The sequence below is a fragment of the Pelodiscus sinensis genome, chromosome 5 (genome assembly GCF_049634645.1).
Source record: "Pelodiscus sinensis isolate JC-2024 chromosome 5, ASM4963464v1, whole genome shotgun sequence".
In the NCBI taxonomy this organism is placed as follows: Eukaryota; Metazoa; Chordata; order Testudines; family Trionychidae; genus Pelodiscus; species Pelodiscus sinensis.
This window is the reverse complement of record NC_134715.1, coordinates 13,514,351-13,531,716: the sequence shown is the minus strand read 5'-3', so window position 1 is coordinate 13,531,716 and position 17,366 is coordinate 13,514,351. Positions and strand designations below refer to the sequence as shown.

At 45.2% G+C, this 17,366-nt stretch overlaps 1 protein-coding gene across 10 annotated transcripts in view; it reads right to left on the bottom strand.

The window, feature by feature from the left end:
• Positions 1–17,366, bottom strand: part of ARHGAP24 (Rho GTPase activating protein 24) — a 339,006-nt gene that overhangs the window by 12,470 nt on the left and 309,170 nt on the right. For 9 of the 10 annotated variants that reach the window (XM_075929535.1, XM_075929536.1, XM_075929531.1 and 6 more), the window contains 3 exons: positions 14,566–14,698; positions 8,913–8,986; positions 3,194–3,315 (listed from right to left, as the gene is read on the bottom strand). In XM_075929535.1, coding sequence (XP_075785650.1) covers positions 3,194–3,315; positions 8,913–8,986; positions 14,566–14,698 — 329 coding nt within the window. The remainder of the gene's footprint in view (positions 1–3,193; positions 3,316–8,912; positions 8,987–14,565; positions 14,699–17,366) is intronic. The other variant, XM_075929532.1, reaches the window with a different exon arrangement.

Sequence of the window (17,366 nt, the reverse complement as noted above, 5' to 3'; positions counted from 1 at the left end):
AAAAGTGCCTGTCAATTGTAGTACAGTAATTCCTCATTTAACACGGCAGATAGTTTACAGAAAATGATCGTGCTAAGTGAAAACATGTTATGGGGTGGGGGTCAATTTTCCCATTGAAAATAATGGAAAAGGTGGGGGCTGCGTTTGCGCTCACGGCTCCAGCTTGCCCTTCTTAGCAGCTAGGATTGGGACATAAGGTTGGGGGAGAAAGGGGACTGGGTTATAGCAAGGAGGGGAGGTGTTTGGCTCTGGGGAAGGAAAGGGGAGGACAGGGGAGGGGGCTTGCAGCCGGCAGCTGGGTTTTCCCAGCTGGCCGCTTGCTGACAGCTGAGCGGGACTTCCCCTGCCTCCTTGCAAAGCGGCCGAGGTTCGCCGCTTGCTGTGCTGTTCCCCGGCGACCCCCTCTGGCTGGATGCCTCGCTCCCTTCTCCTCCGCCCCCCACTTACAGCCGGCGGCTGGGTTTCCCCGGCTGGCTGGTCGCTGGCAGCTGTGTGGGACTTCCTGTGCCTCCTTGCCCGGCGAGAAGGGGTCACCGGGGAATGGTGCGGCGAGCGGCAAACCTCTGCTGTTTTTGCAGGGAGGAAGGGGAAGTCCCACACAGCTGCTGGCGACCGGCCAGCTGGAGAAACCCAGCCGCTGGCTGCAAGTGGGGGGCGGAGGAGAGGGAGTGAGGCATCCGGCCAGAGGAGATCGCTGGGGAATGGTGCGGTGAGCAGCAAACCTCTGCCGCTTTTGCAGGGAGGCAAGGGAAGCCCCGTGCAGCTGCCGGAGACCAGCCAGCCGGTCGGGGAAATCGTGTTATTTTGGGGATGTGTTGTTTGAAAAATGTTCCCTAAAAAAACCAACATGCTATCGTGAAAACGTGTTAAGTGGGCACGTGTTAAGCAAGGAATTACTGTACCTATTTTAATTACGCTAATTAATTGTGTTGGATGTGTCCCAATCAAAGCAAATCCAGCAGCCACACATCATATCTCAAATACGCTCACCCAGGAACCTACCCCTGCAACAAACCCTGTTGCCAACTCTGTCCACACATCTATACAAGCAACACCTAACCACATAAGCCACAACATCAGGGGCTCATGCAGCTGCTCATCTTCTAATGTGATATATGCCATCAAGTTCCAGCAATGCCCCTCTGCCATGTATATTGGCTAAACTGGGTAATCTCTCTGACAAAGGATAAATGGACACAAATCAGACATCAGTAATGGTAACAAACATAAACCTGTACAGCAGTGGTCTCCAACCTTTTTTCACCCAAGATCACTTTTTAAGTGACAGACCAAGCCACGATCTACCACCCCACCCCTTCCTTGAAGTCCCACCCTCTCTATCAAAGAATCATAGAACCATAGAGCTGGAAGAGACCTCAGAAGGCCATCAAGTCCAGTCCCCTGCCCAAGGCAGGACCAATTCCAACTAAATCAACCCAGCTAGGGCTTTGTCAAGCCAAGACTTAAACACATTTAGGGATGGAGACTCCACTACTTCACTAGGTAACCCATTCCAGTTCTTCACCACCCTCCTAGTGAAATAGTTTTTCCTAATATACAACCTGGACCTCTCCCACCACAACTTGAGAACTGGAATTCATCTACAGATCTGACACTGTTACTCTGGGCTTGAACAAAAACATTAATTGGTTGACGCATTACAAAGCCAATTCCTCCTGCCTTGAGCATCTGCATTTCCACATGAAATGTTATGTATGGGTCACACCCAGACCACTTAATTAGTCTCATTAACAGAGGTGCTACAATATATGTATATATGTATCTTTCATGGGCAAAATCCACTTCATCAGATGAGCTGGAGTAGAAATAACAGAAACCTCTATATATCTATATAGGTTTATATATAGATTATATATAGGATATATATAGGTTTCTGTTATTTCTACTCCAGCTCATCTGATGAAGTGGGTTTTGTCCATGAAAGCTCATGCTTCTTTATATTTTGATTAGTGTCTAAGATGCCACAGAGCTACTCTTTGTTCATGATGATTTTTCTGCCTTGTTCATAGTAAAATGTTATCAGCTACACTTGGCATCCTTCCAGTCACATAGCTAGAATTGTCTTCTCTTGAAATAACTTTCACAAAACATACACAGGACAGGCCTTAATATCAGGAACAGATGTTGTAAAAGTTTTCCCATGACTTAATTCTTGCAAGAATACACAAGTTTTCTAGCATATAACGCTCCTTAGAGTTAGCCCAGTTGAACTCGTATCCATTGTACCTTGTAAGTTTTCCAGGGAAGGAAGTGTTTGTATATCATACTGTAAGGGCTCATCTAGACTACAGGGAATGGTCGAAAGAAGATATGTAAATTCTATGGGAATTTGCATATCTTCTTCTGATCATGCTTTCGAAAGCAACCCCCCCCTTTGTCGAAAAGCCACTTAAGCTTTCTTTTTTGAGAAAAAGCAGCTTTTCGACGAAGGGGACGATTAGCTGAAAAATCTGCGTCTTAATTACTTTCACTTTTGAAAGCTCTGCTTTTGAAAGTGCGATTGCAAGAAGATATGCAAATTCCCACGGAATTTGCATATCCTCTTTCGACTGTTCCGCGTAGTCTAGATACACCCTAACAGGGCATACAGGCCCTTTAACCAGGGCAACACTGTTCTGTTACTTTTCAGCCCTAAACCTAGGATATTATGGGGGTTGATTCATTAAGAAAAGTCAAGACTGGGTCATGAGCACTACCACAATATAATATTTACCACTCATGCTGCTTAAATTCTACTCTGAAAAGTAACAGTAAAAATGGCTTTATAGTACTACAGCAGAACCAGTGAAATGCTGTTGCTGACAATGGATTGCCAAAGATATAAATAATAGAAACGGTGTGGCCCAGTGGAGAGAGTCCTGGAATGGGATTCAAGAGACCTGGCTTATATTCCTGGCTGTGCTCTGTGTGCCCTCAGGCAGGTCGGTTGAGTAAGAAGATGCCATTGTATACAGGCAAAGTCAATGAACTACAAAGGAAATTTCAATTTCTTCTGCAGTGGCATGTTCAGCGGGGTAGATATTTTAAGTTATTTCAGTGGAAAATGTTGTGCCAACACACAAACAAGCAAAAGTAATTTTTGACAATGAACGATCCAAAACATACTGCTGATGATTCCAAATAAGTTCTATATTCCTGATTTAAAGTTGTTCACAATTTTCATGTATCTCACCCTCCATGATGGTCAGAGGATCTTCCAATTTTGGCCGCAGGATGTTGGGACCAAATACAGTAGCCAGGTTTTGCACACTCATTTTGTTTACACCTGCAAAAGACTGGACTTCATCCAGGAATCTGTAAAACAGAGGAGGGAGGAGTGAGCATCGAAATCAGAAAAGGCAAAGGTAGATGCTGGTCTATTGCTATAGTTTTTGTATGAAATTTCTTACGTTATTTTTTTAAAGGTCCTCACTCTAAAGCACTGTCATCAGCTTGGAAAATAGGGCTGGCTATAGTTGTGATGCTCTCTGGCAGAGCCGTTCCTAGGGCACAGCAAATCGGAGTGATTGCTCTGGGCCCTGCGCATTAGGGGCCTGGTAGACTGGTGTTATTGCCTAGCCCCAGAAGTGACAGTTTGGTCCCAGAAGTGACAGATTAGTCACTTCTGCCCTAGGCCCTGAATTCCCCCTGGAATGGCCCTGCTTCCTGGACCTCCCAGGGTTCTGAGGCACTTCAGAACGGGAGGGCTCTGAGTTACTTCAGATCCTGGAACATACTCATAGTCTCGCTGATCCCCATATTTAGGTCTGGGGAGGAATTTTCCTCCCCAGATCAGACTGGCCAAGACTGGGGGGAGGTTGCCTTCCTCTGCAGCATGAGACATGGGCAGGGCAGACAACACTCTTAAACGGGCCCTGGGCAACAGGGGGAGGGGTCCTTGGCTCTGGAGTCCCCGGAAGGGTCAGGGCCTTAGGCAGAAGCAGCAGGCAAGGACCAGCCAGGATTCAGCACCTCCTAGACCACACTGCACCTACCTCAGCCAGCCCTCAGTACTACCCAGACTGTGCCATGTGGTGCTCTGGCAGCAATTTCAAGGGCTCTGACCTCTGCCGCTGCCATGGTAGCAGCCTGGAGCCCTTTTAAGTTGCTGGGCCTTGGGGCAATTGCCCTTTCTCCCCCCTTCCCTTCCAGCCCTGAACATGAGTCAGTCACTTGCAGGTGTAAACTAATGTAAATGGTGGAGTCTCTGAAACCAGGTCTTTAAACCAGGATTTGAGGACTCCCATAACTCAACCAGAGGTTAGGGGCCTATTTCAGGAGTGTGTGCGGTTTTGGGGACTGCAATGAGTAGGAGCTCAGATTACATCATCATGATGGTCCATTCTAAGTTTAAAGTCTCTGAGTCTACAAGAGAGCCTTCTTTCTGCCTGCCTAGGGTCAGCTCCGTCACACCCTTGGATACTCACAACATAAGACCTCCCCTCCAGGCCTCACTCTCTCTTTACAGGTTAGTGACAGGCATACACGAACCCCTGAGTCCTCCAAGCATACGCCAATGGTATCTAGCCCTGCTCTACTGGACACTCACTGAATCACCAGGCCAGATATATTTGCATGCACTTCTTCTGACATGTTACACATACACGTCTCACAATGGTTACATCAGTGTAACAGACTTTCACAAGAGTCCATACATATCATTCATTAGTAAACTACTACACAGATACCATACCCAGGGAACACCGGCAGCCCTCATGTATTTCTGTACCCTCTGCCAGTAGACTGAAAAAGACTGCTCGGTCATAACAGTACAATTAGCTCAAGATTATGGAATTTATCAGGCTAGTCTCTAAGGGTATGTCTACACTGCCACCCTAGTTCGAACTAGGATGGCTAACGTAGGCATTCAAAGTTGTGAATGAAGCCCGGGATTTAAATATCCCGGGCTTCATTTGCATGTTGCCGGGCACCGCCATTTTTAAATCCCCCTTAGTGCGGACTCCGTGCCCGCGGCTACACGCGGCACGGAGTAGGTAGTTCGAATTAGGATCTCTAATTTGAACTACCGGTACACCTCATTCCACGAGGAGTAACAGTAGTTCGAATTAGAGATCCTAATTCAAACTACCTACTCCGTGCCGCGTGTAGCTGCGGGCACGGAGTCCACACTAAGGGGGACTTAAAAATGGCGGTGCCCAGCAAGATGCAAATGAAGCCCGGGATATTTAAATCCCGGGCTTCATTTGCAACTTCGATTGACTACATTAGCCACCCTAGTTCGAACTAGGGCGGCAGTGCAGACATACCCTGACCGAGAACACACTCTACTCATCCCATGCTCATTAAATGTTTCAAAGGAAATATTTCCTCTTCTAAAAATCACAAGCAGCTGCAGAGCCCCAGAGATGTATGACAGAGTGACTCCCTTGCAAAACACCTTAGAAAGTGCACTACATCCTACTCAACTAGTTCCAAGTTTGTTGTAAAATAATATATGGCCAAATTCTCTGTTTATAAAAGTGTTTAGCTGCAGACATGTTGGTTTGAACACAGGATAACTCCACTGAAATGAGCAAAGCTCCTAGAGATTTACATCAGTATAGCTGACTAATGCTTGGTTCACAAGGAGCCCTGGAACCAAGAACTTGGTCTACACACTTTCTGTACTGAGCCCACAGTGTTTTTTGTGATGTGAATCTCCCCCTCATCCTACATGCAGCATTTTGTAGGCCAGTGTTTCTGAAAGTGTTCCACGAAACCACTTTGAGAAACACATTAACTGGCCACCCCGGTTTACTTACTGGCGCCGTGGCCACGGAGCCTTGTGGCTCCCATTGGCTCTGTTTTGCTCTTTGCAGCCAAGCGGCGCTGAGGGAGGCAATGGCCCGGCCCACACCACTTCCCAGGGCTCCCCTTGGCTGAAAAGGACGAGATAGAGCCAATGGTGGTGCCAGTAAATAAAAAAATGGGGCAGCCAGTTAATGCGTTTCTCTAAGTGGTTTCGCAGAGCACTTTCAGAAACACGGCTGTAGGCCATGCCTGCAGTTTTACACTTGGGGTACGTCTAAACTACATGGCTCTGTCGCCGGAGCCATGTAGATTTGTTTGTTCGGCAAAGGGAAATGAAGCCGCGATTTAAATAATCGCGGCTTCATTTAAATTTAAATGGCTGCCGCGCTGAGCCGACAAACAGCTGATCAGCTGTTTGTTGGTAAAACTCATCCTACGAGCCATAACGGGGAGGTCAATAAAGGGCTTTCAGGTCGGCGCAGGAGCGTCCAGACTAGCGCGCTGAGCCGACAAACAGCTGATCAGCTGTTTGTTGGCTCAGCGTGGTATCCATTTAAATGTAAATGAAGCCGCGATTATTTAAATCGCAGCTTCATTTCCCTTTGCCGATCAGCCTAATCTACATGGCTCCATTGATGGAGCCATGTAGTTTACACACCCTTGTATATGTACCTAATGATCCTTAGAGCTAGCCTACTTGAGCCCCTACCCATCGTACCTTGTAAGTTTTCCAGGGTAGGAAGTGTTTGCATATCATACTGTATCAGGGCTTACAGGCCCTTTAACCAGGGCAACACTGTTCTGTTACTGTTCAGCCCTAAACCAAGGATATTCTGGGGGTTGTTTCAAGATAGTGAGGAAAATATTCAGAAAACCCGCTCTAGTAGTTAGGCCTCGCATTCTCCATGGGCAGCTACCCCAAGTAAACGGAAACTGGGAAATTTATTCTCTTATCCTCCCAGTGCAATCCCACTATTTTCTGATGACTTTATATGAAGAGCTTAAAAAAGCTTAACTGATAGATACATTCTTGACACAATGTTCAAGGTCTTACCAATATCCATAGATACTGTGATGCTGGCAGCCCAGTCGCCAGCTCATGCCAAGGTCCCTATGTCTCAATTGGACACTAATATACTTATATCTAGAATCCATTGGACTCACTTGCAGGTTAATATTGATAAAATAGATATTAGAAATGTTAAGACTCTATTGAATGCTTGTGTGTTACTACATGCATTAAACTTATTTGATCTGTGTTCTAGCTATATATATTAGAGATTTGTACATCTGTCTGTTCACAAACTTTGGGACCACAAAATTTGGCATGCAGCTTCCTCTTTAGCCAAACTTAAAGCAAGATCAAGGTTTGGTTGTGCCAGGAATATGGGAAGTTATGGGAATCGGAGTGTTTTTCATAACATGGAAAGGGAGAGGGCTGAGAGGAAGGACGTGATACTGCTCCATCACCAGTGGAAGCAACAAATGCAGGGGACAGATATACAGCAGATAGACCACTGGAGGCTGCTGTACCACCAAGGGAGTGGTCATCTGGGGATGGGGATTGCCATCTGCCTGCCACAAGCCCAGGTAAATGGCCCTTCTATTCCAAACCCTTCCTTCCTGTCCCTCCCTTGAATCCTGCCCTCCGGCCCTGGGCCAGTCTAGGGAATGCATGTTGGGGGAGCCTGCATGTCCGCCCTGAAATGGACCAGGCAATGCTGGGTAACACTTTTCGTAGTGCAATATAATATCTGAGCAGTTGTATTGTGAGCCTCGGTGACTATAAGAACTGTCATACAGTAGAGGGATGTTAATTAGCGTGAAGAATTGTCCTCCCACAGAAAATGTTGTGCATCTCTTAATAGAGGTGACCCACTTATACAGATGGGCTCTGATTGGATCTTGCAACTGGAAACTCCCACATCTGGACTGAAAAACATAAAAAGGATTAAAGATTCTTATTGCCCTGTTTTCCTCCCTGTGAAGATGAGTTGACCTGAGTTTTACAAGCGGCATCCTCCCATCAGCTGAGTTTGTAACTCAGAGCACATGGCAGAAGGTGGATAATGACCTTAAACCAAAAGAACAAAGGATCTCTATGCTGCTTGGATTCTGAGGGAGAGGAACCAAGGTATTTCTACGTATAATCAAGAGATCTTATCAAGAGAGAACCATGCTTAGCTTAGGTTAGCCCTAAAAGAGAAATCAGAACTTGCTGATTACAGAAACCTATTATTACCCTTTGAAACTTCATTCATAAGCCTATATTTGCTTGCTTTAACCTTGCAAATATCTCTTTATTTTCCTTTTCCTATTGAAGAAATCTTTATATAGTTTAATATAGGATTGACTACAATCATTGTCTTTGGTGTGAGACCTAAAGCTCCCCCATACTTGGGATAAATGACTGGTCTTTTGGAATTGGGAGTAACATGAATATTGCCATGGGTCTTGGTATTATGGCCATCTATCCATAAGCCAGGTTCACCGGGGCAGAAAGAGAAACCCGCATGCCCAGATCTGTAATTCTGAGTTAAGGCTGACCTGCCTGAGGAGTCTGCATTTAGTTGGTGACATCTAAGTTAGGAATTTACAACAAATTTTGTTTTCTGCTCTTATTTTTGAACAGTCTGTCCTGAGATTAGTACTCATGATTTTACAACACCTTTGGGAGCTTCAGAGATATGAACATGTTGCAAATTACATCAGAACATTACTGATTATAAGCCTATATTTTATCTCACTGTCCCGTGCACACATACCACGTCTCCTGGGAGCCCTTGTGCTTCTGGAGTTTTGACCTTTTTAACCCAGAAGCTGGGTGAATCACGAAGGCCAACTGAAGCTTGAAAGTGGTCTGAAAATATAACCCTGCTTCTCCTTACAGAATTAGGCAGAAGGTGGTATTCTTTTATCCAGCTATATCTCCTAGCTTTTCGTGGTGGGTCTGGGCTGCTCATTAATCCCACTCAGGGATTATTAGTAAATTAGTAATTAGTAATATGATAAACAAACTTGTGATTGTGTTAGGTAAAATGTACCAGTACTCTGACTCTCTTTGTTAAACTTCTTGTGTGATATATTCACCCAGACAGAAAGCAATGTCTACTAGGACACTAAAATAAGTACCTGTGTGATTCTCTTTCAAGAGTACTTACCTACAGATATATTTCAGCAGATTGTAATTGACAGATGGCAGACTCTTTACTTGTTTCACTAATTCCTTCACCCCCTGTGTAAACAAAGAGAGGTTCATAGCATTCAATAAATCAATAATAATGACACTATTGAGATTTTGGTATAAATAGATAGAAAATATTTATGGAAATGGAGTAAACACAGATGTTTTCTTAATAGCGCCCAGATAAACTATGGTCACTAGCCTGGAGTATCCATTTAAATTGGGCAAAGTAACATTTTGACTGGCTCACAAGGCCTGCACTAGCACTAGTCAAATAAGATTCTTTCAGTTTGTCCCCTCACTAAAATTTAGAAGAGCAGAACAACGTGGAATTGGTTTCTGTGCCCACTGGAAACGGCCAGTGCCTTTGGATGCTGTTTTAATTCAGCCTTTGGTGCTTTACCAGCCACTGTAGGGTGTTTGATTTCAGTTGATCAGCAAAAACAAATACAACTTAGGATGGGAAGATCATGTTACTGCAAATGTTTGCCCAGCAGATGCCAGAAAAGGCAATAAGACAAACAGCTATCTAGATGAACAGTAGCATTTATGATTCACACTGCAGAAGAGTCCAGCACAGAAGACTGAAAAACTAAACAAATGATCTAACAAGCAGATTGCTAAACCAGCATTACAACAGGATAAAAAAATGGCTTATTATCTCTAGCACTGATCACTCAACACAGCAAGAACCAAGGATGTTAAATATCAAGTAATTTACTAGCCAAGTAGTCGATGGAATTTCTATCGACTACTCGACTAGTCGATAGGCACTTCCGCATTCCTCCTTTGAAATGTAGTAGCTACCAACAAGTACACAGAGGGATGTAAAAAGGACGACACAGTCTCACCCATTACTTCAACATAGTAAGATATATTGGCCTTGAATTACTGTAGGGAAAGCATAATAGGTCAAGTCCTTCATTCTATTACACAAGTTTCACACCAGTAGAACAGAGTTGGAAATCTGGCTCCACATCATTAAGAAACATAGACAACAGGGAAAGTTTCCAAGATCAGTCTAGAGTAAATGAAGCCAGAGTTAATTTAAGACCAACTTGCCAAATATGTTTTTTCAGCCCAAAGCAATTTTTTCAGAGTCTAAATCCCATTGACTTTTTATCTCCGGTTAATTTCCATTTAAGTTAATAGTTTTCTGTTGACTTCAACAAGAGTTGGGTAGGCCTAATAAGAGCAGTCCTGCTCCAATAGAAGACAATAACCTAGATGACCCAAGAGAAGTCTTTCAGACAAGAAGGAACTCATTTAACACAATGCATGCCACTTTCAACCATAATTCAATGGTATGCAGCTTATATGGGTATAGAAGTATTTCTTTTATTCTCAGGTACCTTTTTAGATTGCTGTGAGAACCACAGATTTCATTTAAAGATAACCTAAAAAGGAAACCATTTCTAGAGTGTAGTTATCAGTAGTTCACAGTTTAATAGGAAAGGCATATTGAGTTGGGGCCCATAAGGATTGGTCCTAGATTTGGTTCTGTTCAAGATCTTCATCAACGATTTAGAGAATGGTATAGAAAGTTCCGTTATAAAGTTTTCAGATAATACTAAGCTGGGAGTAATTGCAAGTACTTTGGAATATAGAACTAAAATTCAAAATGATTAGGACAAACTGGAGAAATGGGAGGAGGGTGAGATTTCGAATGGACATGAGCAATACATTTCAAAGAACAACATTTACAAAAGATAAGTAAGGAAAAGGGTTTGGAGATCAACATGCTGCTGTCTAGAATTGCTCTACCGAATGCCACAGTGTCTCTTGCTTGCTGGGTGATGGCGTAGTGCACTGCAAAGGTGTGGATGAAGTACCATGTCACTGTTCTGCAAATGTCCTGAATCTGCAAATGCCCAAAGAATGCCACTGAGGAAGCCTGTGCCCCCATGGACTAGTTCTCTAGGCCTGAACTGGACCTTAGCCAGGTCATAACAGATCGTGATGCAGGACATGATCTATGAGGAGAGATGCTGGGCCGAGATAGGCAGTCTCCTCATCCTTTGTGCTATCACAATAAAAAGTTGTGGCAATTTATGAAATGGCTTGGTGTGTTCAATGTAGAAGCCTGACATCCAGGGAATGAAGAGCCCACTCTTTAGAAGTAGCATGGGTTTTGGGAAGAACACAGATAGGAAAATGTCCTGGTTAACACAGAAGTCGGAGACCACTTAGGCAGACAGGCGAGGTGGGAACGGAGTTGAACCTTGTCTTTTTAAAAAAACATGTCTGAGGGTTCACAGGTGAGAGCTCGAAGCTCTGAAACCCGAGGTTACGGATATTAGGAAGATTACTTTCCAAGAAAGGTAGGAAAAGGGCCAGGGACTCAAAGGGCAGGCCCATAAGCCAGGACAAGACTAGGTTGAGATCCCACTGAAGGACCGGTTGTTTAACCTTTTTAGCCTACTGTGTTAGCGAAGTGGGATCTTGTTTCCTACCTCTGTGTGGAAAGCCAAAATGACAGCCAAGTGGACCGTGATGGATGAAAGAGCCAGTTGCTGATGCTTTAGGTGAAAAGGTAGTCTAGACCGAGGGCATGGCTGTCTCATGAGGTTGAATACCCTGATGGAGAGACCAAAGTGAAAAGCTTTTCCACTTGGCTAAGTATATTGCCCTAGTGGAGGGTTTTCTGGTATCCAATGGGACCTTCCTAACCAATTAAGAACACTGAAACCCTAGTTGGTGGAGGGACTGAAGGTTAGGGTGCAGCAATTGGCCATTGTTCTGGGTAAGAAGGTCAGGACAGAGCAGGAGGGCTATAGGTATACCCACTGAGAGGCTGAGCAGCATCATGAACCAAAGCTGCCGAGTCCATGAAGGCATTGTAAGGGTGATGTCCACCTTGTCTTGCTGAATTTTGAGGAAGATTCTATGTACTGATGGGACGCAACGTGTACAGCCGGTGGCTGAACCATGTGAAATGCATCCACTTTGGAGCTGTAACTGAGGTTCTGAAAGGAGCAAAATGTATGACACTTCCTTCTGCCCCTTATCGCAAACAGGTTTGCGGGGGAATAGCCCCACTTCTGGAGATGGATGATATCTGTCCTGAGGGACCCCATGTGGGTGTTGAAGGAGCGGCTGAGGTGATTGGCCAAGATGATTGTTTGGGCCACCAGCAAATGGGATGCTGGTAGGTGGATACAATGCTTGATGCAAAAGTCCAATGGGTAGCTTTGAGATTAAAGGGAGGAGTAAGCACCAGCCTGTGTTTATGTACATAGTAACTGTGTTGTCGGGAAATAAGCATCCTCTATGTCAAGGGCGGTATCCCAGTCTCCTGGATCTACGGAAGGAGACTATGTGGAACCTGAACTTTATTACGAACATGTTCAGGTTTCCAAAATCCATGATGGGCCAGAGCCCTCCCTTGGCTTTCAGATAAGGAAATACTGGGAATAGAAACCCCTGCGAAGAGCAACAGTGCCTCCTGATTGAGGAGCTGCTTGTAAGGGGGGAAAGGTGAAGGATGGAAGGGGGGAGGGCAGAAAACTGGAGAGAATATCTCACCCCTACTGTGCTCTGGACCTAACTGTCCATTGATATGGGCTAAACATGGTAGAAGTGGGATAGGTTATTTCCAAAAGGGGGAGAGATCCAGGAAATGAACCGGTGCTCTGTCCTTGGGTGCACCTTCAAAAGTTCACTTGGGGCCTGAGGGCAGTTTGGAGTGGCCCTGGCCTTGGTCTGAGAAGGAGTGGGAAAGCCGCCTGTGGTGGTTATTCCTGCCCCAACTGTAAGAATGATATCGCCAAGGGGAACCTGGGAAGAAGCTAAGGTGGGGTTGCGGCCTAAATGGTTGAGCTGAGATGCTGACATGTGAATGCCAAGTGACTTCGGCATCACCTGGTTTAGACTGTGCAGCCTAGTGTCCGTCTTGTTGAAGAACAGACCTGCATACTCTGGATTTTGTTCTGGACTTCTGGGGGGCTATGTCTAGACTGCAAGCCTCTTTCGAGCATCTTTCGAAAGATCGCGTCTAGACTGCAGGCGGATCTTTCGAAAGAAAAATCCGCTTTTTCGAAAGAGAGCACCCAGCGAGTCTGGATGCTCTCTTTCGAAGACGGCCTCTTTACATTGAAGAACGCCTTCCTTCGAAAGAAGAACTTTTGAAGGAAGGCGTTCTTCCTCGTGAAACGAGGTTTACCGCCATCGAAAGAAAAGCCGCGTTCTTTCGAAATAATTTCGAAAGAACGCGGCTTGAGTCTGGACGCAGGGGAAGTTTTTTTGGGAAAAGGCTACTTTTCCCGAAAAAACCCCTGAGTCTGGACACGGCCGGGGAGACCAGACACTTGGAGACATGAGTTGCATCTCATCATGATGGCTGTGGCCATAGTTCTAGTAGCTGAGTTGGCTGAGTCCAGCATCACCTGGAGGGAGGCACGGGCCACTGTTTTGCCCTTTTCCAGGACTGCAGCAAATTCCTGGTGCTAGTCTGCAGGGAGCAGCTCCTGGAATTTGGTTAACAATCCTTGAGAGTTGTACTCATAGGCTGTCCTTGACACTGGGCTCTGACCTCACTGGTCCAGGGTGTCCAGAACGGCCACTGTATGGGAACCTGCCAGTGTGGAGGCGAAGACACCTGCAGTGTCAGGGGAGCACTCTAATGGCGGGGCTGAGAATGGAACAGGAGTGGTACTGGCCACTACGGGAGATGAATGACTCAGCCTCTACTCCAGCGTGTACTTGGAGCTGGACCACAGAGGTGCAATACTTAACAGCGCTGGATAATGGTGGTGAGGAGATGGAGAATGACACTAAAATGGGGTCAGCTTGCCTCAGTGTTGAATGGGAGGCTCTGACCTCACTGGTCCAGGGTGTCCAGAACGGCCACTGTATAACACTGGCTGGCATAAACCCCAGAGCTGGTGCTGGAATTGACTGTGCTTAGTTCTCAGTTTGAAACTCCTACAAATACCACACTTATCTGTAAGGGTACGTCTAAACTACATGGCTCCGTCTAGACTGGCCCGATCCTCCGGAATAAAGCCCTTTTCCGGAGGATCTCTTATTCCTACCTTCAGGAGGATCGGGCCAGTCTAGACGCTCTTTTCCGGCTTTTCTACAAGCCGGAAAAAAGCAGCGGACATCTTTACTTAAATCCCCCGCGGATTTCCCTATTACGAAGTTTAAAATTAGCATGCCCCTTTCGGAAAAGGGGCCAGTGTAGACACAGCCAACAGGTTTACACAAGAGGGGAGAGAGATTGTTCTTGTTAATCTCTCAGTATAGGACAAAAAGCTTAAATTGCAGTTTAGGTTGGTCATTAGAAAAAAATGTGTATCATACTGTACCAAACTGATTAGGAAGGTTGCGGAATTTCCTTCACAGGTGTATTTAAGAATAGGTTAGACAAACAACTGTCAGGAATTGTCTAGTAACTATATCTAGTTCAATATGGACCAAGGGATTGGGGTAGATTACCTCTCCACTACAGTCCTACAAGTCTCCAAATTAGAAATACGTAATTATATGGTTAAAAAATGTGTATCTAATAAAAAATTAAAGCTGATGCAAAAACTAGAGAACAAGCCTCTGCTCCTGTACCAAAACCAAAGCAGATTAGAAGAAAACCCCACTATATGTATATATCACAATCAAACCAGAAAACTCACCGTTTCCTCTTCCTTACTGAGCAATTTGGCACAGGAAAGAAAATCCTCATATTTTGCATAGGGAATAACTGGTTCTGGAAGTTCTCTTAAATACAGTTTGAGCAGTGATGCTACCGTGTGCACATCCGTACTGCTGTGGAGATGGAATACAAATGATTACTGCTGAGATCTGACAAATGCTATACAGGGCTGATCATCTCTAGTCTATGGTTTAACTTTTTCAATACTTAATCATCAATGTCTCAGCCTTACACACATACAATTCCTGTATCTGGGTTTAGCTTCTTTATACTGTGAAGCTTTTATGGAAATACCTGCAACAAAGACTCTCATAACTCTGATGATGATTTATTATTAAATACTTATTTAGTCTACAAAAATAAACATTGCACTATGCACAGCATGGGTGCTGGGAAGATCATACCTTTTGTACAGTTACAAACATCCAACATAAGGAAAGCAAAATACCATCTATTCAGCTGACATTTAATTTTAACCTGACCAGAAATTAGGCAAAACATTTAAATACTAAGAATTACATTCTCATAACAAGCAACAATTTTGCTCAGATTCTTGACATCTGCCTCTAATGTAATTGAATTTCACAATATCAATGCTCAGCAGGGTATCAATTTATATTAACATGTTCTGCACAAACCCATTTATTGCACACATTTAATAAAAGCTTCCTCTTCTCTCAACTGTATTTAAATCCCCAGGTGCACATCACTCTCCCAGTATCGCCCCTGAATAATTATTACTGTGTATTTTAATAGCACCTTTCAATAGAGAACCATGATTTCTTTTGCTGTACCGATGATTTAAACACTCCTCACCCTGTGAACTGGCATCAGAACCATTTTCTGAAAGACAAACTGAGACATAAAAATAAAGTGGCTCAGGATCACAGAGAGACTGAGCACATTCTCAAGCCTCATTGTTAGCTCCCCAATTGATAGAAGGAACATAGCAATGTAGGAAAGCATTCCACAGTGCCTGGCGTCCCTTCAGCACTATGTAACACGCAACTTAGGGCAAGACATTTCGGGAACATGAAAAACATCCCATCAGCCACCTCTGCTTCCCATCAGCCCACCTGGGGCTTCTGGCTTACTTTCAAACTATAAAAGGGCAAACAGTCCTTGTTATGCCCTCCAGCATCTGCAGTGAGAAATCATGGATCCCAGACTTCTCTCCTATGCTGTGTTCAGCACAGGAAATCATGCATTGCAGCACAGCTTAGACTCAGAAGAAGATGACTCGGATGTGGACAATAATGTGAGTGACATGGACAGCAGCAAAGTGGCATTACATTGGGATGTCACAGAGCAACTGTGCAAAGTAAAGAGTCACTTTGGGGCTAGGGAAACCAACACTGAGTGGTGGGATTGCACTGTCATGCAGGTGTGGGCTGAAGAGCAGTAGCTACAGGATGTGTAAAGCAACCTTCCAGGATGTGTGTACTGAGCTGGCCCATGACCTGAGGTGCAAGGATACCCTAATGAGAGCTGCTGTCTTGGTAGACAAGCATGTTGCCGTTACTTTTTGCAAGCTGCTGGTTCCCAATTGCTACCATTCATTTGCAAATCAGTTTGGAGTGGGGAAGTCTACTGTTGGGGCAGCACTTCTGCAAGTATGCAGGGCAATATATCACATTTTGCTGCATAGGACTGTGACTCTGGGAAATAGAATCATAGGGTTGGAAGAGAGCTCATGAGGTCATCAAGGCCAGCCCCCATGGACCAAAGCAGGACCAATCCCAACTAAATCAACCCAGCCAGGGCTTTGTCAAGCCGAGACTTAAACACCTCTAGGGATGAAGGTTCCACCACCTCCCTAGGTAACCCATTCCAGTGCTTCACCACCTTCTAGCGAAATAGTTTTTCCACATATCCAACCTAGACTTTGCCCACTGTAACTTGAGACCTTGCTCCTTCTGCCATCTGTCACTACTGTGAACAGCCTCTCTCCATCATCTTTGGATCCTCCCTTCAGGAAGTTGAAGGCTGCTATCAAATCCCCCTCACTCTTCTCTTCTGCAGACTAAACAAACCCAAATCCCTCAGTCTCTCCTCATAGGTCACGTGCTTTAGCCCCCTAATCATTTTGGTTGCCCTCTGCTGGACCCTCTCCAATGGGTCCACATCCTTTCTAAAGTGGGGGGCCCAGAACTGGACACAATACTCCAGTTGCCAGAGGCATGTAGATTAGGCTACCAGACATAGGAAAATGAAGCGGCGATTTAAATAATCGCCGCTTCATTTAAATTTACATGGCTGCCGCGCTGAGCCGACAAACAGCTGATGCCTTATCCATTAGGCAGGAGGGAGCCTGGTTCGTGGCCCAGCTGGGCTGGGAATGTAGGGAAGCCTGGTGCACGTGACCCATCTGGACAGAGCCAGGTGGGGTGGCAGGGCAGGAGGTAGGGCTGGCAGCTGAGGGGCCAGAAATGACCTCCCCTGGTCTGGCAAAATCTCTTATCCGGGACCAGTCAGCTCCCCAGGGTGCTGGACCCAGGGATGTCCAACCTGTATACAAGAGGAGTTGACACTGGGTGGCCTCATAATAGAAGTAAGCCTTAGTGAGGACAAGCTAACCTGCATGCAAGGAACACAAGAAGCAAATTGGTAGTGGAAGAGGATTTCTGTTTGCCTACTGCACCAAGCCAAGGAGTTACAGGGAGAGCTAATTTGGGAGCAGAGATCTGTTGACAGGCCTATTATTGGACCTGTCAGTTGTCTGCTGAAAGGGAGCAGGGACCCTGAACTGATTGTATAATTGTCCCCTCATGGATTTTGCCT